Raw genomic sequence first — 25,785 nt, forward strand, 5'->3', positions numbered from 1 at the left:
AATAACAGGGACAGAGAAAGAATGAAAGGAGGAGAGTGGACAGGAAAGCCCCCTCCTTCCTCAGCACATAGCTTATATACAAAATCTGGCCAATTGCAAGCGGGCTCAAGTCCATGCACGGAACACTCCAATCCGCTGTCTGTTCACGCAGTGTGCACGCGTTCTCGGGCCAATCAGATGAGGTGTCACGCAGCAGGCAGGCTCACCGCGCGGTCCTTGGCGCCATCTTGTTGTTTACAACATTCTCAACTCCTCTGGAAAGTCCCGGCTGTGGGAAAGCATTGCCCTAACTGAAACTAGCAACATTCGCCTTGTGATAAAGACACAGCAACAGCTATCAGACCGACCTTGACGTGGGGGCTCCATGGCTGCGCATCCCATGGAGCCCCACAGTCCATAGCAGCCATTTTTGGGGGTGAACCAACGGAAGGAAGACCATTCTCTCTGTCTCTCTCTCTCACTGTCTATTACTCTACTTGTCAAATAAAAAAGAAGAATCTAGCAACTATATAATTCTGCTTGTCCCTCTGTATTACTATTAAACAAATTACTTCTATATTAAACTATAATTTTACAATATAGTTATTATACTTAAATGAAATGGTCAGTTGTTTTCAAGAAATAGAAGAAAAGTATAGTTCCAAAAATTCTTTTATTGAAGGGCAAGTGTGCTTATTTATCTGCAAATGTTTACAATTTTTTCCATTTTGAAATGAAAAGCTTTATTATAAATATTCTGAAAATCAATCATTATTTGTATTATTGTTTCCCTTACATAAGCATATTTGACAAAATTAATTTATTTATTTGAGAGATGGGAGCTGAAGGTGGTGGTCCCGGTTGCTCCTCTTCCAGTCCAGCTCTCTGCTGTGGCCCAGGAAGGCAGTGGAGGATGGCCCAAGTGCTTGGGCCTTGCACCCGCATCGGAGACCAGGAGAAGTACCTGGCTCCTGGCTTCGGATCAACGCGGTGTGCTGGCTGCAGCATGCTGGCTGCAGTGGCCATTGGGGGTGAACCAAAGGAAAAGGAAGACCGTTCTCTCTGTCTCTCTCTCTCACTGTCCACTCTGCCTGTCAAAAAAAAAAAAAAAAAAAAAAAAAAAAAAAAAAGAAGAAAGAAAGAAAGAAAGAAAGAAAAGAAAAGAAAAAAAAAAAGAAAGGTGGTGGTTGGGTCAGTGAGCATAGAGAAAGAATTTACTGCTATATGCTGGTTCAAGGTTGGGCCATGCCTGGACCTGGGGATGCAAATCAGGTTTCCAATGTGGGTGGCAGGAATTCAGTTTCTTGAGCTATCACTGTTGCCTCATAGGGTCTGAATTAGTAGGAAGCTGGAATTGGGAGCTGGGAGTGGGCATCAAACTGAGGCATTCAGATATGGGATGCGAATGTCTCCACTGGCCACTTAACCATTAGGTGGAACTCCTGCCCCTGTAATGTGTTTTTGTTCTGGTTGTTTTAAAAATTACTGTATTTTCTTTGCAACCTGGTTGGAATCCACTGAGTACTTTTTGTTGCTGTTGTTGTGAGGGAAAGGGTTTATTGGGGGAAACCCGACAGAATGGAGGGAAGGGGCAAAGAAAGAAAAGAGGAGATGCAGAGCGTAAGAGAGAGATCCCCAGAGAAAGATGGAGAGAAAAGAGACAGAGAGAGGGAGAGAGAGCAGGAGATGGAGAGAAAGAGCTGAGTGTATTCTAAAAAGGTAGGATCCAAAATCCTTTGTCTCTAACTAGGTTTTTGTTTATGATGATTAAGAAGAGCACTCTGGTTAAACATCAAATTTAAAACTTAACGGCTTCTTAAAAAATTAATTAATTAATTAATTATTATTATTTGCTACAGTTACTTGGTAAAAGAGAGGATAAAAAGGGTGTTACTTACAAAGACCAATCCTTCCCCCAGTTCTTTGCCAGCTGGTTTCCAAGATCAGAGTTGCTGAGTAAGGGTAGGGCCACTAAGAGCAGAGAGGTTCAATTTGTTGGAAAAATAGCCTGAGACTGCCTACTGCAGACCCGTCAGTCAACGTGATGGAACCACCGCCCTGAAGAGGGGATGAGGGGAGAGGCCTGAGCGCGCCCCCTGCTGTCCAAAGGCTGCGCAGCTTAGTGCGTGTGTTCTATTAAGCTCAGCGATTTCTGGAGAGCACGGATCAAAGTACACCCTTCAAGATCACTGTACCTACTGACGTAGTTCATTTTCTGCAGAAGTTCGCTGCCTCCTCCTGTGTTTTCCTAGGGACCTGTGCAGAGACTGAATGAGAAGACAGCTTTGCAGGTGAGACCAGAGGAGAACTGATATTCTGGGACCTCTTATCTCCTTTTGCTTCCTCCATTGAAGTGGAATGAATCAAAATGTTCCTTTAGGATGTGGATAAGAATTATTGAGTTCACATTTGCTAAGAATTATGCTGAGTAAAGGGAAACTCTTCTTTATCAGGCACCTACTGTATACTTTTATCAGGTACCTACTGTATACAGAATAGTATGCTAGATCTGTGAGATATTCTGTTTTTTTTTTTTTTAAAGGATTATTTTATTTCATTGAAAGACATTGTTACAGAGAGAGGTAGAGTCAGAAAGAGAGAGGTCTTCCATTCCACTGGTTCACTCCCCAAATGACCTCAATGGCCAGAGCTGAGCTGATCTGAAGCCAGGAGCCAGGAGCTTCTTCTGGGTCTCCCATGTGGGTGCAGGAGCCCAAGGACTTGGGCCATCTTCCACTGCTTTCCTAGGTCATAGCAGAGAGCTGGATCAGAAGTGGAGCAGCCGGGACTCCAACTGGCACCCATATGGGATGCTGTCACTGCAGTCTGGGCTTTAACCCACTGCGCCACAGCGCTGGCCCCTGTGAGATATTCTTGACTAGACAAAGTGAATTTTGTTCAGGAAAGATAAATAAATATGGAGAGGCTTGGGAGCTGACTATTGGTAGATGGGTGACAGAAATGTCATCCTGAAAAGGAGTGTGCTGGTTGAGTGACACTTGTTTGGCACAATGTGTGCACGTTCTATGCAAACATTATCTCCTGTAATCCTCTGGTCACATTCTACAGTAGTAGGCTTTCATTGGATAACTGGTGTCCAAGAAAGTTTAGTGCCTCACTGAAAGTCACATATGGAGTGGGTAGGTTCTAGTACAGGGGATAGAATATACAGGAGATTAATTGTTAATTTAAATAAGAAACAGATTGATTTAAGAAATCTTTTCTGTAATGATACTATAATTCTTGTTTCTAGAATTTTATCTATATCATCTATACACATACATTGAGTTCTTCAAAACTTCACAGAAGATATGTATTATTAAAAAACTACATAATTCTCAACATATTTACACACTGAAATAAACTCTAACTTTGCATTTCAAATAGATATATAGATAACTTTTTAAAAAAACTCAGAACTACTGGCTTTTAAGGTTTATTTATTTATTAAAATGTATTTCTTGAAAAAGAGTAACAGAAAGAGAGAGAAAGACCCCATCTACTTTTCATTCCTCACATGGCCTCAACATCCAGGGCTCCTCCAGGCTGAAGCCAGAGGACAAGAATCAGGTCTCCAACATGGGTGGCAGGGACTCAAGTATTTGAGACATCATATGCAGACTCCTAGGTGCATGAGCAAGGAACTGAATAGGAAGCAGAGCAGCCAGGACCCCCAAGCAGCAGGGTAACCCTCCAAGCCACAATGCCCATTCAATTTTGCATGAGTTTTTTAACTACTCTCATAGAAGTGCACACTAAAGACTATATATCTAATTTAAACTTATGTACAACCTTTGCTATTACTTTGACTCATGTTATGGGTTAGAATAATAAAATGGTGTTTGTCATCATTTATGTAAGTTATCTTTATAGGGAGACAATGAGATTATGCTCAGTACTCTCCTATGAATTAATATTTCTTTATACAATGTTTTAATCTTATTTTTAGTTTTAAATTTGCATGAAATTATACAGATTTATGATTTATCATGTGATACTTTGCATATGAGTACAATGTGCAATGTTTGAATCAGGGGAAGCATATTTATCCCCTCCAACATTTATCATTTCTTTGTGGTGAAAACACTCAAAATCTTTTGTTTTAGATTTTTTAAAACAAGAATTATTGTTATCTATAGTCATCCTAATGAGCAATGAGACACCAGACCTTCTCCATTTACATTGAAGCTGTAGTACTCATTAGCCAACTTTTCTCCATTCTTTCATTTTCCCCTGTTCTACCCAGTCTCTGGTAACCACTATTCCTCACTCAGGTTCTATGGGATCAACTCTAGTGAGATCACATATGAGTGAGATCATGCAATGTTATCTTCCTGTGCCTGGATTTTCACTTAACACAATGTCATCAAGTTCCATGTGTATTGTCACAAAATTTTCATAGGGCATTGTTATTCATTAGATTTTTTTCTTTGAATAAATTTCAAGGACTGGCTTGGTTGTGCCAAAGATTTCAAAGTGCCGTTTGTAGGACTTTGCCCCTTGTCCATGCTGGCAACCTGCTCGAGTGTGCCAGTTTCCTGAGTCTCCTCAGTTTTTAGGTAGCTACATTGACCAAACATCATATTTGGATGTTTAGGATGTGAGTATATATATGTAGAACGTTGTCCCAAATATACTTGGCAATTTAGTAATAGTACATCATCCCTAGTAATCTGGCAGCAAACTCAACTTTGCTTTTCATTTTTGTGGAATCTCCTGAGACACTTCTAGCCAAAATTTTAAAATAGCCGTCAGCTATGTTACACTGCTACGTCTTGAGGCTTCCGAGACTTAGCACAGGTGCTTCTAGTGTGGTCTGGAGATTTTTTTCAAAGAAGTATCTGATACAAATTCCCATATGCACTATATAGCTGACTTTCAGTAGGTATTTTGTTTTCATTCATCCAGTGTGCTATAACAAAACCCCGCACACTGGGTGGCTTATCAAAAACAGAAATTTATTTCTGACAGTTCTTGGGGGCTAAGAAGTCCAATGAAGACATTGGCAGAGTCGTTGTCTGGTGAGGACCCATCTCCTAATTAGAGATGGTTATTTCCTGCTGTGTCCTCACCTGTGGAAAAGGCCCGCATAGGGGGCTGGTGCAGTGGCGTAGTGGGTTAAAGTCGCAGCCTGCAACGCCAGCATCCCATTTGGGCACCGGTTTGAGTCCCGGCTACTCCACTTCCGATCCAGCTCTCTGCTATGGCCTGGGAAAGCAGTAGAAGATGGCCCAAGTCCTTGGGCCCCTACACCCTCATGGGAGACCCAGAGAGAGATCCTGGCTCCTGGCTTTGGATCAGCTCAGCTCTGGCCATTGTGGTCATTTGGGGAGTGAACCAGCAGAATGGAAGACCTCTCTTTCTCTGGCTCTACTTCTCTTTATAACTCTGTCTTTCAAATAAATAAAATAATTATTTATTTAAAAAAAGGCCCTCATGATCTGATCCCAAAAGGCTTGGTATTATCACCTCGGGGATTATGATTTCAACATATGAATTTTGGGGGACACCACCATTCAGACCATAGCTGACGTGTGTGAATGCATAAACCTTTTTTGTGTTTGAGTGACATGACTAAATAAATCTTTATTTCTATTCAAAGACCTCATGCATGCAAGCATTAAACAGACATTTATTGAGTTTTTAAATGTGACACAGTGTGGGAATAAATGGATACATAACTAGCGGACCTGCACAGAGGGCAAAGTGTAATCTACTGTAGCAAATTATGTGATTGAAGTATGTACATAATTCTAGGGGAGTGCAGGAAAGCAAGAATGCCTTATTATCTTGGATTGAGGGACAATAGAGGGAACAGATGGGGAAAAACTGACATTCCAGTAGAACTTCGACAAAACAATCAAAACTGAATTTTGAAGATAGTGTATCAGTAGAGTGTACCTAAAATAAAGAAAAGCCAAAGGTGTTACAGCAGATGCTGTGCTGAAGGGGTGTTCCGTGGAAGAGGAACAGTTGAGACTAATATACCAGACTCTGATGATTTTTTAAAAAGATTATTTTTTTTTATTTTAAAGGCAGAGTTATAGAGAGGCAGAGGCAGAGGGAAATCTTCCATCTGCTAGTTCATTCCCCAGATGGCTGCAATGGCTGGAGCTGGGCCAATCCAAAACCAAGAGTCAGGAACTTCTTCTAGTTCTTCCACGTGGGTGCAGGGGTCCAAGCACTTGGACCATCTTCCACAGCTTTCTCAGACCATGGCAGAGAACTGGATCAGAAGAGGAGCAGCTGGGTCTCGAACGAGTGCCCACATGGGATGCCTACACTGCAGGTGGCAGCTTTACCTGCTATGCCATAGAGCAGGCCCCTCTGATGATTTTTAAAGAAAGCAATTTACAGAAACCAAGTGAATCTCCACAAGTAAAGATGCTGCCCCTTGCGGCTACCATCAGGATACAACACAGCTGCCTCAGTAGTTATGATGGACACTTTTCGCCTCTTAAACCATAAAGGAAAATAAGGGTCACGTGAAAGGCATAGTGTTACCTGGAGACTGATGACAAAAACAAAACAAAATGAAACAAAACAAGCCCGATCTAGGGTAAACACATGGAAAACTCAAAGCAGTTATTAGACCAAGCATTCCTCAACACGTTGAAACAACAAGATCAAAAAGTCTAGTGGGATTTTTGATAACAAGCCAATAAAAACAAATTTCAGCACAAATTCTCCAAGCACAGAATCTAATGATCATTCTAAACTATCAGTGTTGGAAATGGTCAAACTAAAGAGCAGAAGGCTCTGAACACAGTGACTAGAGAATTGGGAAGCCAAAGTGACTAGAGACTCTGCTGAAGTTGGTGCCTCAATATTGATCAGCCAAGCTCACGGACACTGAAGACAGGCCAGGTATCATTTAAACAATCATCAGCATATGATCAGGAAACACTTAGGGAAGCAGGAAGTAGAAGAGAGGTAATTCAGTTTGGACAATAGTGACTTGCTCCTGATGTAGACAGAATATTTCAAATCTGAAGTTTCTGTCGCATCAAGTCTAGCAATAAGACTTTTCTCCACAGTTTCTAATACAAAGAGTCAGACAGTGTTCACCACCAGGGGTGTGGCAGGTCTTCTATCCCTTAACACCATTGTCTCTTCCATGACCAGTTCTATTCCAGCTTTCTTTAGGAACCTGTAAGCCTCCACATAGAAGTAACACCTCCCTCTTGTGAAATCTCATAGAGCTCAGGCAGAACCCTTGCCACTGTATTTAGTCCACCAATTCTTCTGATAATTCCAATTTGATAAAATGAGTAAAAAATGCAATCTTTTTAAAATATTTATTTTGAAAGTCACGGTTACAGAGAGAAGGAAAGGGAGAAAGAGAGAGAGAGAGGGAGGAGAGAGAGAGAGAGAGAGAGAGAGAGAGAGAGAGAGAGAATTTTCCATGCACTGGTACACTCCCTAGATGGCTACAATGGCTAGTGCTGGGCCAGGTCAAAACTAGGAGCCAGGAGCTTCATCCAGAGCTCAAACCCTTGAGCCAACTTCCTCTGCTTTTCCTAGGCTATTAGCAGGGAGCTGGATTGGAAGTGGAGTAGCCAGGACATGCCTATAAGGTGCCCATATGAGGAAGTGGACATCACAGACATTGCCCCCAGAAAAATTTATTTTATTGGGACTGGCATTGTAGCATAGTAGGTCAAGCCTCCTCCTGAGATGTCAGCATTCCATTTGGAAAGGCAAAGAAATGTGGAGGGAGGAAAGGAAGGAGGGAGAGAGAGAGGGAGAAGAAGAAGGAGGAGAGAGAGAGAGAAATGTATCTATTGGTTCACTCCCTGCCTGCAACAGGGCTGGACTAGGCCAAAGCTGGGAGTCTGGAAGCCAATCTGTTTCTCTCTTGTGGGTGGCAGGGACTCAAGTACACAGGCCATTGTTTGCTCTCTCTGAGGGTATGAGATATAGCAGGAAGCTAAAATTGGAAGCAGAGCTCAACTTGTATCCAGGCATTCTGACATAGGATGTGGTGTCCCAAGGCATCTTAACAACTGTACCAAATATCCACCCCATGATATATTTTAGACCACATGAAAATGTCTCATACCAAAAAGGCTCCTTTGAAATTTCATAAAATCTACAGCACCGTTTTGCAAATATATATAAAACATGTAGTCCTTTCTGTGTGATATTTACTAGTTATCAGATTTATGAATTTGCTTTATTAATATGTTGATGATAGCTTATTCTGAGCTCACAATTCCTCAGAGAGTTGTTCAGGGAAAGTGCATCAGCGGAGTTCCTAACAGAGATGCAGAAGCAAGAGAGCTGTAATAGGAATCCAATCTTATACAATTACGTATTCTACTTCAGCAGTTTCTAGAAGGTTATTTCTTCTTATCTGATTCTGGAGATCAAAATATACAAGGGAAATGGTGGGGAAGGAAAGATGGAATTAAAGTGGGAAAGAGCAAACAGAGATAAATTGAAACCATGCCCATCCCTGCTGACTCTGGCCTTGGTCGAATGAGTGTCTTCATACATTCCTCTATTGTGAGTTTGAACAATACAAGTGGCCAGGCAAAAGAGAAACAGGTGAGCTGCAAACATAGCTGCTATTTCAATTCTCCCCTCCCCCAAACCTCCCAAAGCAATCACTCTTGAGGCTCACCCATAACAGGAAACCTGCAGGCAAAAGAATTCCAGGAAATGTTGTTCAGGCTAACCAAGGTGACACCTTACAAAGTCACTGCAGCAAGTTCTCAATCACGATTTACTGAATGCAAGATTGAGTGGATGGATGAATGAATGAAGATTGATGCTTGGTTTCTACACTAACTATAAAAGTGAATTTAATAATGAAACTGTATCAGTTTATTTTTAAATAAAGGAAACCCAGTCTTAGGTCATGAGAAATTTCATTCAGAAGTCTTGGAAGAGTTAGAAAAGTAACAGGAAGAAGGAGAATTTCAATATGGACAACTTTTAGATTAATAGAGAGGTATCTGAAAGGTTGGGAAGATAAGATCTGTTCTTTTATTGGGGGAGGTAAGCAAGTGTATGCAGTGTTTTTCTTTATAGAAAAGAAAATCTTTCTGCATGCCAGTTTTAGCCAAGGATGAAAATGAGCCAAAGTCCCGAGTCCTAAGGGGGAGGAGAAAAGGTAACTAAAGTTTAAGCAGGTTGGCTAACAAGCACTTTGTTCCAATGGGTCAATGAGGATGAACAGTGAGTTAACCATTCTAGAGTGAAGAAGCAGGGATGGAGAGAACACAGTGCGGAGGAGGTGGGATGACAGGATGATGATATTGATAATAATAGACCAAAAAATCTTTTACCTGAAATTCTAATTTTCCTGGTAGTGGTTACTGAGCAGAGATTAATGCTGACTCAGCCTTCGGGAGGGGCAGGAGAGGACTACTCTACGAGACAAAGAGTGGGAATTTGGAGAATCTCATTCTTTGACCTTGTCGTAAATAAAAAAGAACACGTGTGAGTCCTATCAAAGTCATGTGAGGAGGGTGGGGTCCTTGCAGTAGGCCACTTCAGAGAGGGGCTGGAGGGATTTCTCTAACCTCTTTGTTTCCCAGAGTCACAGGCCTTGGGTTAAGTTCAGTTCAGCACCATGAATTCTTCAGAGAATTGCATCTAATGGAAAACACTTTGTCCTTAGCCTTTTGTTTTGCAAAGTAGCTTTATGAATATTCTTGCCACACAAATTGGAAAGGTACTTTTGGAGAATTCGCCTGATCTCTCTCAATGATTCTTGACTATGGCTGCATGAGAAGAATTATCTGTACCTGTGTTGGAGATAATGTGGAGCAAATGGAACTCTCATACAATACAATGAGAATGTAGAACAGACAGTTTCTTATAAAGTTAAACATAGAGTTAGCGTATGACTCTGGAAATGTGCTTCAATATTATTAAAAGCATACAGGCACGCAGGCCGGCGCCGCGGCTCACTAGGCTAATCCTCCGCCTAGCGGCGGCACACTGGGTTCTAGTCCCGGTCGGGGCGCCGGATTCTGTCCCGGTTGCCCCTCTTCCAGGCCAGCCCTCTGCTGTGGCCAGGGAGTGCAGTGGAGGATGGCCCAGGTGCTTGGGCCCTGCACCCCATGGGAGACCAGGAAAAGCACCTGACTCCTGGCTCCTGCCATCGGATGAGCGCGGTGCGCCGGCCACAGCGCGCCGGCCGTGGCGGCCATTGGAGGGTGAACCAACGGCAAAGGAAGACCTTTCTCTCTGTCTCTCTCTCTCACTGTCCACTCTGCCTGTCAAAAAAAATAAATAAATAAAAAATAAAAATAAAATAAAAAAAAAAAGCATACAGGCACGCAAAGATTTGTCTGTGGATTTTTTGGTGGCAATTTTGTTCATAATCACCAAATCTAGAAATAACCAAGTGTCATTCAACTGGCAATGAGTAAACAGTCTCTGATATATCTGTGCCATGTAACAATAGTCAATAATTAAAATGAATGACACATAGAAATAACATGGATCTTCTGAATGAAAACTAGTCTCAAAAATGTATGGGACAGATGTTTGGTAGTGATTAAATCCCTGGTTTGGATGCCTGTATCCCATTTCAGAGTGCCTGTGTTTGAGTCCTACCTCTGCTCTCAGATCCAGCTTCCTGCTGCTTAGGAGGCAGCAGGTGATGTCTTCGGTGATTGGTCCCTGCCATCAAAGGCCATACAGGATTCAAATATCACAATTGCTACTCACTATTGATGTGCATCTGGTCAAGTCATATAAAAGCCTGCATTTCCTTAACTTTCCTCATTTTCTTCAATTCTCAGGTTTCCATTACACATACTCAAGCTTGGAAATACTGCACTGCATCATTGTTAGGTTCCTAATATGGGGACTCACAGGAAAATAATTTTCTGTTTTTGTTTTGTTTTTGGCCCTAGCAACAATAAAATATATGCTTTGCTTGTAATGCCGGTAATTGCTTTTTTTGTTTTGTTTTGTTTTGTTTTGTTTTGTTTTGTTTTTGACAGGCAGAGTGGACAGGGAGAGAGACAGAGAGAAAGAACTTCCTTTGCCATTGGTTCACCCTCCAATGGCCGCTGCAGCTGGCGCACGGCGCTGATCAGAAGGCAGGAGCCAGGTGCTTCTCCTGGTCTCCCATGGGGTGCAGGGCCCAAGCACTTGGGCCATCCTCCACTGCACTCCCTGGCCACAGCAGAGAGCTGGCCTGGAAGAGGGGCAACCGGGACAGAATCCGGCGCCCCGACCACCGAGACTAGAACCTGGTGTGCCAGTACTGCAGGCAGAGGATTAGCCTATTGAGCCGCGGCACTGGCCTGCTGGCAACTGTTAAAAAATTACTGACACATATAGAATGTTACTAAAGCTAGGCATTAGGCCAAAGACTTAGAGTTCTCATTTGCGGTATACCACATTACATGTATTACTCCCATTTAATCCTTCTTACTTTGTTTCAAATCCATGGCACATAGTAATGCTCTACATCTGATCCAGCTCCCTGCTAACGGCCTGGGAAAAGCAGCAGAAGATGGCCCAAGTGCTTGGGCCTCTTCCACGCAAATGGGAGACACAGATGAAGCTCTTGGTTCCTGGCTCTGCTTGGCCAAGTCCTGGCTTTTGTGGCCATCTTGAGGTGAATCATAAATAAATAATAAAAAAGTATAGAAATATTTTAAAAAGTTAAAAAATTATATGAAAAATAATTTCAGAGGAAAGCACTTGCGCTTAAACCAGTCTTAAGTTTTGTTGGAAGTAGTGAAAAATTTGGAAATTTAGTTAATGGGGAACCAGTGAACCACCAGAAATGGAGGCTAGGCTAGTGGCTAAAACAACGAACTATCCAAATGTCTTCCGGTTGCTCTTATTCTTTGATATCTTGATCCTCTCTTTAACCTAAGGTACCTGCCAAGATGATCCATTTGCAGAAACCACAGTTGCTGCAGATGCTAGAAAAGTCCTTGAGGAAGAGCCTTCCTGAGTCCCTAAAGGTAAGAATGCAGCATTTTGGGGGAGAAAAAGGCCCAGCAGCTGCACAGAAGAGTGGAAAGGCGATGGTAGCATCCACTTGGCATCTGTGCAGGCACTCACTTTTGTCATATGGCGTTTAGTTTTCATTGCCTTGATGCAAGGTGGGTATATTATAACCTTGCAACTAAGGGATAAATGAAAGCTTTTATGTGACTTGACTAGCATCACACCAAGAGTGAGTAGCAATGCTAACATTTGAATACAGTATGTTCTTTGCTGTGTGATAACTTAGAAAACATTTCCTGTGTCCTTCCATCAATTATGTTTTATAACAGTGAACATTTTTTCAGAGTTGCAAAATTAACTAAACTTACACATTAATGTTTAATTTGTTCTTCCTAAATAATAACATGCCTGATAAGAGATTAACAAACATTTCATAAATATTTCATCAACCCACAAAGGACTTTCATCATCAGACTTATAACTTGAATACTATGTTCTCTCTAGTTTTTAGATAGACAAGATCTTCCCAGTGGAAAGAACAGGTCTTCAAAGAGGGAGGTGTCTTTCTCTGAAGGGAGGAGAGAACCTCCACTTTGACTATGACCGTGTCTAAACAAGATAAGAGTCGGAGATCTCAAGGGGCTTCCATAGCCTTGGAAACTCATGACTGGTGCATAGGGAGATTACTGATGCCATAGACAGGAGTGTCAATTTGTAAAGTCAACAACAGGAGTCACTGTGCACTTACTCCTCATGTAGGATCTCTGTCCTTAATGTGCTGTACATTGAGGCTTAATGTGCTGTACATTGAGGCTTAATGCTATAACGAGTACTCAAACAGTATATTTCACTTTGTGTTTCTATGGGGGTGCAAACGGTTGAAATCTTTACTTAATGTACACTAAACTGATCTTCTGTAAAAAAAAAAAAAAAAAAAAAAAGAAATTATCAATTCCCAACTTGACTCTCACTGGGATTAAACATGACAATAGGTCTGATCTGATTTCATCATCATTTAAAAAAATCATCTATTATTTTTCACTTTATGTTTCTGTGTGGGAGCAAACTGTTGAAATCCTTACTTAAGGTATACTAAGCTGATCTTCTGTATATTAAGATAATTGAAAATGAATCTTGATGTGAATGGAAGGGGAGAGGGAGTGGGAAAGGGGAGGGTTGTGGGTGGGAGGGACGGTATGGGGGGGGAAGCCATTGTAACCCATGAGTCGTACTTTGGAAATTTATATTCATTAAATAAAAGATAAAAAAAAACATGACAATAGGTCTGATCTGATTTCATCATCATTTAAAAAAAATCATCTATTATTTTTCACTTTATGTTTCTGTGTGGGAGCAAACTGTTGAAATCCTTACTTAATGTATACTAAGCTGATCTTCTGCATATTAAGATAATCGAAAATGAATCTTGATGTGAATGGAAGGGGAGAGGGAGTGGGAAAGGGGAGGGTTGTGGGTGGGAGGGACGGTATGGGGGGGGAAGCCATTGTAATCCATGAGTCGTACTTTGGAAATTTATATTCATTAAATAAAAGATAAAAAAACAAAACAAAACAAAACAAAACAAAAAAAGATAGACAAGATCTGATACAACCTTTCCAGAAGGTAATCTGGATAAATACATACTGACCTTTGGTCCAGAATTCTTCTAAAATTCTTCATCTAAAATTTGGAACAACAGGCATAGCTGTCGCTCCCCCTCTTCACGGGGGAACGACACTAAACCCTGCCTAGGCTTCATATCCGAGTCACGGCACCATTATGTCGCTCCCCGTCTTCGTGGAGGAACGACACTAAACCCTGCGCTGTTCTTTTGTCTGCTCGGCCCTCCCCGGGTTTGCTGCTGGTTTTCCCCGGGTTGGCTACTGACCCTTCCACCTCCGTGGAAGGGCGGTTCCCCCTAGCCACTTTCCCCACTTCCGCTGGGGAGCGGCACACCGCCGGCTGGCTCTCTTGGGGGCTGCTCAGATGTTCCTCAGGTGTTCCTTGTGCATGTTGTCTCTCTCCTCCTTTATAGTCCTCTTCCACCAATCCCAACTCTGCTACCCACACGCCGAGTACGCTGCTCTCCTCCAATCAGGAGCAGGTCCTGCTGTTTATTGGTTGAACTGGAGGCAGCTGTGTAGAAGCTGTTTCCTCCTCTCCCAGCGCCATATTGTGGGAGAGCAGATGCATAGAATAAGTCTTAATTCCAGTAACTTAGTCTAGTCCGAGTTGCTCCCAGTTGCTCCCCACACATAGCTACAAAGATGTATACCAAAAATGCTCTTTGAAAAAGTAACCTAAACTAAATGTTAGACAAAATAGAAATGACAAACAATTGAAGGTAGAAAATTGAGTCAGAATACGTTAACATAATTAATATTATGTAATCATTAAGCATGATTATATAGACATAGAACTATGCCCAAAGTGTGTGTGAGAAAAGGTAGATGTTAGCCGGCGCCGCGGCTCACTAGGCTAATCCTCCTCCTAGTGGTGCCAGCACACCAGGTTCTAGTCCCGGTCGGGGCGCCGGATTCTGTCCCGGTTGCCCCTCTTCCAGGCCAGCCCTCTGCTGTGGCCAGGGAGTGCAGTGGAGGATGGCCCAAGTGCTTGGGCCCTGCACCCCATGGGAGACCAGGAAAAGCACCTGGCTCCTGGCTCCTGCCATCGGATCAGCTCGGTGCGCCAGCCGCAGCGCGCTGGCCGCGGCGGCCATTGGAGGGTGAACCAACGGCAAAAGAAGACCTTTCTCTCTGTCTCTCTCTCTCACTGTCCACTCTGCCTGTCAAAAAAAAAAAAAAGGTAGATGTTAAATAACATATTTTAGGTAATCTCATTGTTTATAGAATTGGGTGTATATGTAAATAAATGGAAGTAATGGGAAGACATACTAAGTTATACAATGTAAGAGTGGATCATTTGTTTTCTTCTTTCAACTGATTCATTAAATTGTACATATTTATAGAGTACTATGTGATTTTTTTTTTTTTTTTACAGGCAGAGTGGACAGTGAGAGAGAGAGAAAGCTCTTCCTTTGCCGTTGGTTCACCCTCCAATGGCCGCTGCGGCTGGCACGCTGCCAGCCTCCACTGCACTCCCAGGCCACAGCAGAGAGCTGGCCTGGAAGAGGGGCAACCGGGACAGAATCCGGCACCCCGACCGGGACTAGAACCCGGTGTGCCGGCGCCGTAGGCGGAGGATTAGCCTAGTGAGCCGTGGCGCCGGCCTTATGTGATGCTTTTAATTTGTTCATTTCATTTATAGGAATTATGAACTTTATTTGTGTAATACTCTCGTGGTTTGATCCAAAAACCTATTTCCATTTGATGTAATAAAATAGAATCTGAGGACAATTTGAGGACTCTACAATCTATCAGCTATTTGCCCTAATTTCACAGATGTAAGCCTGGTCAAACACAAGGTGTTTTATAGTCCCTGCATAATGTGCTAATCCTCCCACTTTTTTTAAATTCCATAGGCTTATGGAACTATCTTCCACATGTATCATGGAAACCCATTCAATCTAAAGGCCTTGGTGGACAAGTGGCCTGATTTTAATACAGTGATTGTCTGTCCTCAAGAGCAGGTAAGTTGCTAGAAGTATAATAAAGGTGATGCTGTGATCTTTTTTTTTTTTTTTTTCTGTGTGCTATAATGTCCCTGTCAATAGTATTAATCCAGGGGAAACAGAGACATATCATTAATGATAATCTCTGCCCCCAGGAAGCTCACAGTCTGGAGGAAAACAAAGATAAGGATATAAATTACAACATGGCATGAAAATATGTTAAAGCATAGAAAAACATCTATGTTAATGTTTTAAGAAATTGTTCTTGTGAGATAATTGTAAGAAATTGAGATAGAGCAGAATTATTGGAAAAGAGGTGATAGTTTATGTAAGCCTCAACCACAAAACAACAAAAGAAACTATTTCTCTAGTGCACATATTAGAATCTTTTCTTTATGCTTTACTGTTGAAAGTTGGCTATAATATGTCGGGTGAAGATCTTCTCTGATTTTTTCCTTTTCCTTCTCCAAAGTAGGGAACTTTTCTGCTACCATTTCTCTGAATAGACCTTCTAGACCGTTTTCTGTTTCCATGCCTTTAGCAACTGCTATGACACATATGTTTGGTTGTTTGATAGTATACCATAAATCATGACCACTATTTTAAGTTTTTTCTTTTTTTTTTTGTCTGACTGAGATTTCCCAGGATTTGTCTTCTAGCTCAGGTTTTATTTTTTCTGTCTTCCCAAGTCTGTGGTTGAGGCTTTCCACTGTATTTTGTATTTGGCATATTAATTCCTCATTTCTAATATTTCAGTTCTATTCAATATCTTAGTCTCAGCAAAATTTTTCTTCCAATTAGTGTATGGGTTTCTTTATCTCATGAATTTTTTTCTCTGCATTTCTGAGTAATTATATGATCATTCTTTGAATTCATTTCCAGGCATTCCATCAATATCTTCGTCTTCACATTCTGATATTGAAGTGTGTTCCTTTTGGGGAATCACGTTGTCTTCCCTGTTCTTGATTCTTGTATTTCTGCATTTATTTTTTGCACTTGTGGAAGTACTTATTGGTTTTTTTTTTAAGAGCTCTTAGTAAGCTATTTTATTTTATTAATTTTTTAATACATGTAAATTTACAAAGTACAACTTTTTCATTGTTGTGGCCTTTTCCCCCATAACCTCCCTCCCAACTGCAGCCATCCCTTCTCCCACTTCCTCTCCCATCCTCTATGCATTTTATCTTTGAACTATGGCTCTCTGGCTTAGTGAGTGTCTGCTCTTTCAATGGATATCCAGAGCCATGTGTTGGGTGTGCCTAGTGTTCAAGGGTGGGGCAAAAATCCAGGGGGGCATCCAAGTTGGGCGTGGCTGATCTCTTCCATTGTCAGCATCAGGGAGGTATGTTCACACTTGTTGTAATCACAATCTCACCTCCTCTCTTCCAAGATCATCAATGTCGGGTTAGCCCACGATGGTTACAACTCCCACCTATGCAGGCATAGTAACTGCACAAAGTTAATTGGCAATGACCTACCCCAGGCAGTCAGGGAGCTCTGATCCTCTGAAATCATAGTGATTGCCCAGCCATCCAGGTCTAAGGAGTTTATGTGCTTCCTTTATTTGGATGTGAAACTGTGGTCTTCCTATTTTTTACTTGTTGAAATTTATGATTGGTTGTGAATTAAACCTGTGACTATAGAGTGGATTAAAAATATGTCTTTGCAAAAACTGATGAAGAAAGGCAAGAGAGCTAAGCAGTTGTGGGGAGCAGGGGAGTGAGGGAGGTGTGGTTGTTTTCTTGGAACTGTACCTATGGAAGGCATAAAATCTGATCTCTTCATATTAATAAAAATTTTTTAAATAAAATTATAATAAAGATATAGTAATCAAAATGCTATGGTACTGGCATACAAACTGGCAATTAGACCAATGAAACAGAATAGAGAACCCAGAAATAAATCTAAACATATGTGTATAGGCTCAACTAATTTTTGTCAAGGGTACCAAGAGGAAACAATGGGGAAATGGTGGCCTCTTTAATAAATGGTGGTGGGTGTGCCGGCCTGCGGCACAATGAACTGGGTCTTCCTGAAACAGAGAGTGGGAATGCGGGGACAAGGACGCAAAGAATGGAGCCAAGACAAGTCCTGATCAAGGCTCGTTTATTGAATAAATCCAGTAGTATTTAAACATGACCAGTTGTTTACAAGAAGGAGCACAAAAGATTTACATATCAAAACGGCTCTTAAGGTTACAATAAAAACACTTAGGTGATAAATGCAGGTTACAGGTGTGACTGATTATTTGTATCATCTCTTGTGAAAGGTTTAGGTTCCTCCTGCCTCTTCCCGGAATCTCCCCTAGCCTAATTGTCTGTGCCAGGAAGTCTCCATTCATATGTTTAAGTGTAATCAAAGGGAGTGACTACCTGTGGCTGCCCACAGGTGGGTGAATTGGATTTCCAAATACAGAAGAATACACCTGGAATCTCACCTTGTACCACAAGCAAAATTTAACTCAAAATAGACAAAAGACTTCATTGTAAGACCTACAAATATAATATTCCTAGGATAGATCATAATGGGACAATCTCTGAACACTAGCTTTGGCAATTATATTTTTGGATATAGCACCAGAATTTCAGGCCACAAAAGTGCAAATAAATACACTGAACTACACTGAACTAAAAGTCCTCCATGCAGCCAAGGAAACAATAAAATGAAATGGAAACCTATAGATTCAGGAAAATGTTTGCAAATCTCTATCTGATAGAGTTAATATCAAAGAGTGTTGAAGAACTCAGGCCAGCCCCATGGCTCACTAGGCTAATCCTCCGCCTGCAGTGCTGGCACCCTGGGTTCTAGTCCCGGCTGGGAAACTGGATTCTGTCCCAGTTGCTCCTCTTCCAGTCCAGTATTCTGCTGTGGCCCGGGAAGGCAGTGGAGGATGGCCCAAGTCCTTGGGCCCTGCACCCGCATGGGAGACCAGGAGGAAGCACCTGGCTCCTGGCTTTGGATTGGCGGCCATTTAGGGGATAAACCAATGGAAGGAAAGCCTTTCTCTCTGTCTCTCTCTCTCACTGTCCAGCTCTGCCTGTCCAAAAAAAAAAAAAAAAGTGTTGAAGAACTCAATAGTAGAAGACAAATAACTTTATTTGAAAGTGGGCAAAGAATAAACATTTCTCTAAAGAATATATAAATATGGCAAAGAGGTCTATGAGACCATTAGGATGCTATTATCAAAAAGTCATAAATAAAAAACCAAATGTTTCTGAGTGTTTGGAGAAAAGGGAACCCTTGTACAATGATAGAGGGAATGTGGATTGGTGTAGCTAATATAGAAAGCAGTATGGAGATTTCTAGAGAAATTAAAAATAGAACTACCGTGTGATCCAGTGATTCTTCTTCCAGGCATATACCTGAAGAAAACAATATCACCACTTTGTAAAGATGTCTGAGCTCCTATATTTATTGCAGCATTATTCACAATAGCCAAAATATGGAAGCGACCTAAGTATCCATGGAGTGACAATTTGAAATTGTAATGCAGCATATAAATGTTTGGTTCAGTAATTTTTTCTTTATAATGAGCTGACTAGAGTCCCTGATTTGATTTCATGATGTACATGATTCAGAGACAATGTTAATACATCAGAAAAATATCCATATTTAGCTTTATAAAGAAATAGTGCAATGAATACTAAGCAACGATATTGCAATCACTTGCTACAAGCAATTTGATTTATTTCATGTTTCTCAAACAGGAGATGACTGATGACTTTGATCACTATACCAATACCTACCAAATCTATTCTAAGGATCCCAAGAAATGTCAAGAATTTCTTGCCACATCAGATATCATCAACTGGAAGCAACATTTGCAGATCCAAAGTAAGGAGATGGAATGTATTCTGGCTGCTGGGACTTCCTTTGTCTACATCTGCCTGGTCACTTTTCATCCTAAGCACATTCCCTGGGGGCCTTTAATTCCTTCTGCCAAACCCCAAGCTCTCAGCCTGGGGCTCATTTCTGTACCGGCTGACATCACCTCTTCAGTGGAGTAGAATTCAAATAGTGCAGACTGTGGACATTCATATAAAGAACTTCAAGAAATGTAATTTCTTGTTGGTGAAGATTCATGATATATTTTAAAGACATATTTAGGATCCCCTTCAGACAACTGTGTGTCAAAGCAAAGCTTCAGACAACTGTGTCCATGCGTTCCTGGGATAATAATGACAGCTGGTTGTGCCATAGAGTGCCTCTCAGATCACCAAAGACAGCACCTTCTGTGACTATGGGCACAGACTCCAAAGGCTGTCATCCTTGCTCTGCTTGTAACTTGCTTTGCAATACTGATAAAATTGACTTAACTTACATATTATTTAGTTTCCTCATATATAAATGTGAGAATAATAAAAGAATTCAAAGCAGAATTAATGTAAGGATTAAGAGATATCTTAGATTGATATCTAGGCATATAGTGTGGGCACAGACAAGACTGACTACTTTTTTTGAAATTCCACTTCTTGGATTTCACAGTGATATAGCTAGAATTTCTGGTACAATTTTGTTTTGCCAAAGAGAAAATATACTTGGAGCAGCTTGGTCGTGATCGAACAGTTGATGGCAACAGAAGCAGCAAAATAGCCTGACTCTAATGTTGCTTACATCCATTGGGCCACTTGTAGTGACTAAATGGGTGATTCTCTCCTTAATTTACTCCCTTCTAGGTACACAGTGCAGCCTAGATGAAGTAATACAAAATCTTGCATCTGCTAAGTCTGTCAAGGTCAAGAGAACACAATGTCTTCTTTATATGATGCCTAACACAGCAAAGAAACTGGTCCCTTTGCTGCTGGAGATGATGAACTTCTCTCCTCAACCTGTCAGACCCAAGGCTATGTGAGTTTTTATTTTTATTTTTTTTATTTGACAAATAGACAGTGTGAGAGAGAGACAGACAGAAAGAAAGGTCTTCCTTCCATTGGATTACCCTCCAAATGGCCGCTACAGCCGGAGATATGCTGATCCAAAGCCAGGAGCCAGGTGCTTCCTCCTGGTCTCCCATGCAGGTGCAGGAGCCCAAGCACTTGGGCCATCCTCCACTGCCTTCCTGGGCCACAGCAGAGAGCTGGCCTGGAAGAGGAGCAACCAGGACAGAATCCGGCACCCGTATGGGATGCCAGCGCCATAGGCAGAGGATTAATCAAATGAAACACGGTGCCGGCCCAGGCTATGTGAGTTTGATAAAATATATTATGCACGGCTCTTTCACTACTAAAGGAGTCTCCCAATCTCTGACAATTTCCAGAGTGTTACATGGATTATACCAATCACTGCTTAAAAGCCACAAATGTTTTCCCACTCACGTAGAATAAAATCCAAGCTCCTCTGGGGCCTTGAAAGCTCCAGAAAATCTGCACTCAGGACTTCTTGGACTTCATGTTGTCCTTGCTCACTTTGTGCCATTTGATTCTCGCAGATCCACAAGTCTTGGACCATTGCATTTGCTCTTTGTATGCATAGAATATCCTTCCCTCCCATTGCCACATGCTTTTCTCTTTTTACCCCGAATATTCTCATATTTCATTTCCTTTGATGGTTCTTTTCAGAACATCTTACCTATAACCACCCCTCCCCATAATTCTGTAACATGAAGCCCAATTTTTATTTATTTTATTACACTTCTCACATGCTGTTTTCAGATAATGTGTGTTGATATAATGTATTTGTTGCTTGAATACTTTTCACAATATTTCAAACCCAACAGAGACTGGATCCTGTCTATATTGTTCACAAACAGACCCTCAATATCTACAACAGTGTCTGGCACATAGTAAATGCTTAATAAATATTCATTTAATGAATTAACTTCACAGAGAAAAAATTTTCCAGTAAAGAAAATTTAAACAAATGATTAATTTCTTCTCACCCATTGATGCTTAGTCTATGACTGAGTAGAATTGAAAACTGATGACAGAATTTATATGGAAAGCTCAATATTTAGAGTCTCTTAATAATTCTAGAAGACTTCTATTTAGACGGTAAAGCACATTAAATCTCATTGGATTCCCTTGTCAACCTTGTGAGATAGATAGGGTAAGAGATATTATCTCATTTTGCTGCTGGAAAGCGTGCTCTGATGATAAATTGGCTCTATCACTATGAATGACTAAGGCCACAACTGGGCCTTGAATGTAGACCTAATTCCACAACCTGGACTCTTTCCAAAATGTCTCCTGTTGCTCCTTTACCCCACTGCAGGAGGCTTCAAACTTTAGCATCCCTTAACTAAGTTCATCTGCACGCCACATTACTGCCCCCTCAGCCGCGCAACTTTCCCATTTTTTCAACACAGTGGTCCAAGGACACTCTGACACAGTGATTCTGACTTTTCTTTTTGCTAGCATGTACTTTGGGGCATTTGTATATTTTAATTTTTAACCATTTTTCTCATCTATATAACGAGCATGATGTCACTTGCCCCATCTTACATGATTCATCATAATATGAAGAATGGAACTTGAGTATTATGGAATTATTGTTCATGTGGCATTTTCCTAGATACTTGTAGTGCGATGGCTTATATTTATATCTGTCTTTTGACAAAAGTGACGCTAATATTCTCATATTTTGCAAGAGGAAGTAGAGACAAAAAGACTTGAATTACCTGCTCAAGATCACATAGTCAATCAGATTTTGAATCCAGACAACCTGGCTGCAGAGACCAGACTTTGATCTGTGTTAACATTTCCTCTTAAAACAATTTTTGGGAAAACAAATTGAATCCTTCACAGTATATGTGACATGATAAGCTATCATTTTCTCTTTCTCTCCACAGTAATCAAGAGATGTTTAAGTGTTCATCCCTGGATGTTGTCCATGCTGCCTTGGTAAATAAATTCTGGCATTTTGGTGGCAATGAGAAGAGCCAGAGATTCATAGAGCGTTGTATCCGGAGCTTCCCCAGCTTCTGTCTGCTGGGGCCTGAGGGGAGCCCTGTGTCCTGGTCCCTGATGGACCACACTGGAGAGCTGAGGATGGGAGGCACTGTGCCTGAGTACCGAGACCAGGGCCTCATCTCCTACATCGTCTGCATTCAGAACGAGGCTCTGGACAAGCTTGGCTTTCCTTTATACAACCACACAGACAAAGCCAACAAAATTGTACAGAAAATGAGTCACACTCTGCATCATGTGCCCATGCCCTGTGATTGGAACCAGTGGAACTGTGTACCTCTGTGAAGCCAGCTCCAAACACAAGGAGTATTGGGTAGGCTGTGCATGTTGCTACAGGAGTGGATAAATGTGCACAGACAAGGAATCACTTGTAATCAGCAGTATAGGAGGGGGCATACTTATAGTTTATGGATTGGCTTCATATAGAAGGAGACCCTCACCAATCACCCTGACTAGATTTTCTGATGGCCATCCAAATATTTTCTGTGTAAGTATTTTATCTGGACTTAGGCATCTAAATTCCTAATTAGAAGGACTTGCCAATCTTTTCCCCCAGTAGTCTGCAATCTCCTGCTAACTCTATTGTCCATCTGTCATACTATATGGGTCCTCTGGAGCAATAGCACACTGACCATGTCTTATATTGCTATTTTTGCCAGCAGGACCCAGCCATCAAGAAAGACTAAAGCCAGCATCTCAGGCAGCCTCCACAAATGCCCAAATTTTGGACTCGAGTTTCAGTCTTCTTTCTTTAGGGAGAATCCAGGAGCTTTGGGTTTTCCTGATTATGTCATGCTGGTCCAGGGTGGAGGGACTGTGGTGGCTGAGTGTACACTAGTCCCAGCAATCACCTTTGTTCTTAGCTCCCTTACTCCACACACATCTAGAGTTTGTTAGACCCACCAGCACTTTGATACAGGGGAAAAAAATATCCAGTCCTGGGGGGCAGGGGCTGGCTCTATGGCATAGTGGGTAATTGCACCACCCATAGTGCTGGCATCCCATATGGGTGCTGGTTCAAGTCCTGGCTGCTCCACTTCTGATCCAGCCTTCTGCTGTGGCTTGGGAAAGCACTAAAAATGGTGGCCAAGTCCTTGGGCCTCTGCACCCATGTGGGAGATCTGGAAGAAACTCCTGGCTCCTGGCTTTGGATCAGCCCAGCTCCAGCTGTTGTGGCCATGTGGGGAGCAAACAGGTGGATGGAAGAACTCTCTCTCTCTCTCTTTCTCTCTGCCTCTCTAACTCTGCCTTTCAAATAAAATAAATTAATTTAAAAAATCCAGTCCATTGGGTGGGCCACATGAAAAGGCAAAATGTTGAATGAACTCTCCAAGCCCTTTCCTTACCATGGGTATAGTAGAATCTGGAGGATTTGCTTGCTCACTGTACATTAAGACAAGGAAAGGTGTTATTGCCAGGACATGCACATTATTCCACACCACTGCATTTGTGCTTAGCAGCCCCTAGTCTGGATCCCTTTTCCTTCAACATTCAGATTCAAGAAAGACGGATACTAGTCACTTGGGCCACCTCTAGAAGGTCAGACTATCGAACAAGTTGCCTAGACTGCTCCTTCTCCTTCCAGGAAGAAGCCAAGAGTTAGGAGCTTCCAGTCATATGGTACTGTAACAGGGGAGGGGTCATGACAAGAGAGTGTTATGCATTTTCCTGCTGGCTTTGATAGGTTTCAGCCTCAACTGGTGTGCAGGAATATTTCAATTTATCTCTGGATTTCTCACAGGGCAATTGATTTGTGTGTTGTTCAATTAATGTGTCTGTGCTGGGAAGCTGGGGGGAGAGGCAGTCCAGAGCATACTATTTCACTACATTGTAGCTATTGATTGATTTTAAGATTTTTTCCATTATCTTTTGTTTTCATAAATTTAATTAGCAAATTTCTAGTATTATGTCTTATCTTTATTAGGGATAATTGGGGTCCTAAGATCTGTACTTTGATATTTTAAATAAAGTTGACAAATTTTACTGTTTTGTTTTATGTCTCCTCTCTATTTTGGAACTACAATTATGAGTATGTTAGATAGCTTGATATAATTCCACATGTTACTTAGGAGTCTATATATTTCTCAAAATTTTAGAATATTAGAACTGTTATTACTAAATTATCAAAGATTTGTGAACTCCCTTGGCCTAAAGTAGTACTGTCCTTTCTCATGGACCTTCATTGTTCTTCAGAAAGTTATATAGTGTCATACTATTAGCCACTCTCCAACAGCTCCTTTAAATATTAAATAGAAATACTTCCAATCATACTTAAATCCCATCACAGAAACTGATCTGGCTTAGATAACAAGGCTAATATACTCAGTCCTAACATCAATAGTTATGAGATGCCTAATGGGGTTTGATGTCTTTTTTTTTCTGCATTTTTTTAACTTTTATTTAATGAATATAAATTTCCAAAGTACGACTTATGGATTACAATGGCTTCCCCCCCATAACGTCCCTCCCACCCGCAACCCTCCCCTTTCCTATTCCCTCTCCCCTTCCATTCACATCAAGATTCATTTTCGATTCTCTTTATATACAGAAGATCAGTTTAGCATACATTAAGTAAAGATTTCAACAGTTTGCTCCCACACAGAAACATAAAGTGAAAAATAATAGATGATTTTTTAAATGATGATGAAATCAGATCAGACCTATTGTCATGTTTAATCCCAGTGAGAGTCAAGTTGGGAATTGCTAATTTCTTCTTTTTTTTTTTTTACAGAAGATCAGTTTAGTATACATTAAGTAAAGATTTCAACAGTTTGCACCCCCATAGAAACACAAAGTGAAATATACTGTTTGAGTACTCATTATAGCATTAAGTCTCAATGTACAGCACATTAAGGACAGAGATCCTACATGAGGAGTAAGTGCACAGTGACTCCTGTTGTTGACTTTACAAATTGACACTCCTGTTTATAGCATCAGTAATCTCCCTATGCACCAGTCATGAGTTTCCAAGGCTATGGAAGCCCCTTGAGTTCTCCGACTCTTATCTTGTTTAGACAAGGTCATAGTCAAAGTGGAGGTTCTCTCCTCCCTTCAGAGAAAGGTACCTCCCTCTTTGATGACCTGTTCTTTCCACAGGGATCTCACTCACAGAGATCTTTCATTTAGGTTTTTTTTTTTTTTTTTTTTTTTTTTTTTGCCAGAGTGTCTTGGCTTTCCATGCCTGAAATACTCTCATGGGCTTTTCAGCCAGATCCGAATGCCTTTAGGGCTGATTCTGAGGCCAGAGTGCTGTTTAGGACATCCTATTCAGACTCATTCTATGAGTCTGCTGAGTATCTCGCTTCCCATGTTGGATCACTCTCCCCTTTATTTATTCTATCAGTTAGTATTAGCAGGTACTAGACTTGTTTATGCGCCCCCTTTGACTCTTAGTCCTTTCAT

General features: G+C 41.3%; 1 protein-coding gene across 2 annotated transcripts; it reads left to right on the top strand.

Moving 5' to 3' along the window:
• The first annotated feature begins 2,100 nt into the window (after positions 1 to 2,100).
• Positions 2,101 to 24,366, top strand: LOC100353150 (glycine N-phenylacetyltransferase). 2 transcript variants are annotated; one of them, XM_002709174.5, is made up of 6 exons: positions 2,101 to 2,270; positions 11,832 to 11,921; positions 15,389 to 15,496; positions 19,186 to 19,312; positions 20,155 to 20,326; positions 22,266 to 24,366. In XM_002709174.5, exons 2-6 carry the CDS (start codon positions 11,844 to 11,846, stop codon positions 22,666 to 22,668), a joined length of 888 nt encoding a protein of 295 aa, XP_002709220.2. In that variant the 5' UTR covers positions 2,101 to 2,270; positions 11,832 to 11,843; the 3' UTR covers positions 22,669 to 24,366. The 2 variants fall into 2 exon arrangements, with proteins under 2 accessions (XP_002709220.2, XP_008269860.2); XM_008271638.4 differs by lacking the exon at positions 11,832 to 11,921 and having other exon boundaries at positions 2,187 to 2,270; positions 22,266 to 22,799.
• Positions 24,367 to 25,785: the final 1,419 nt, after the last annotated feature.

Source organism: Oryctolagus cuniculus, chromosome 1, assembly GCF_964237555.1.
Source record: "Oryctolagus cuniculus chromosome 1, mOryCun1.1, whole genome shotgun sequence".
Lineage (NCBI taxonomy): Eukaryota > Metazoa > Chordata > Mammalia > Lagomorpha > Leporidae > Oryctolagus > Oryctolagus cuniculus.

Bases quoted from the DNA above. Each gene is read 5' to 3' on its own strand.
- LOC100353150 (XM_002709174.5), top strand. From the start codon at position 11,844: ATGATCCATTTGCAGAAACCACAGTTGCTGCAGATGCTAGAAAAGTCC. The intron at 11,922-15,388 runs GTAAGAATGCAG...TAAATTCCATAG, and splicing joins GCCTTCCTGAGTCCCTAAAG to GCTTATGGAACTATCTTCCA. The intron at 20,327-22,265 runs GTGAGTTTTTAT...TTCTCTCCACAG, and splicing joins CCTGTCAGACCCAAGGCTAT to TAATCAAGAGATGTTTAAGT.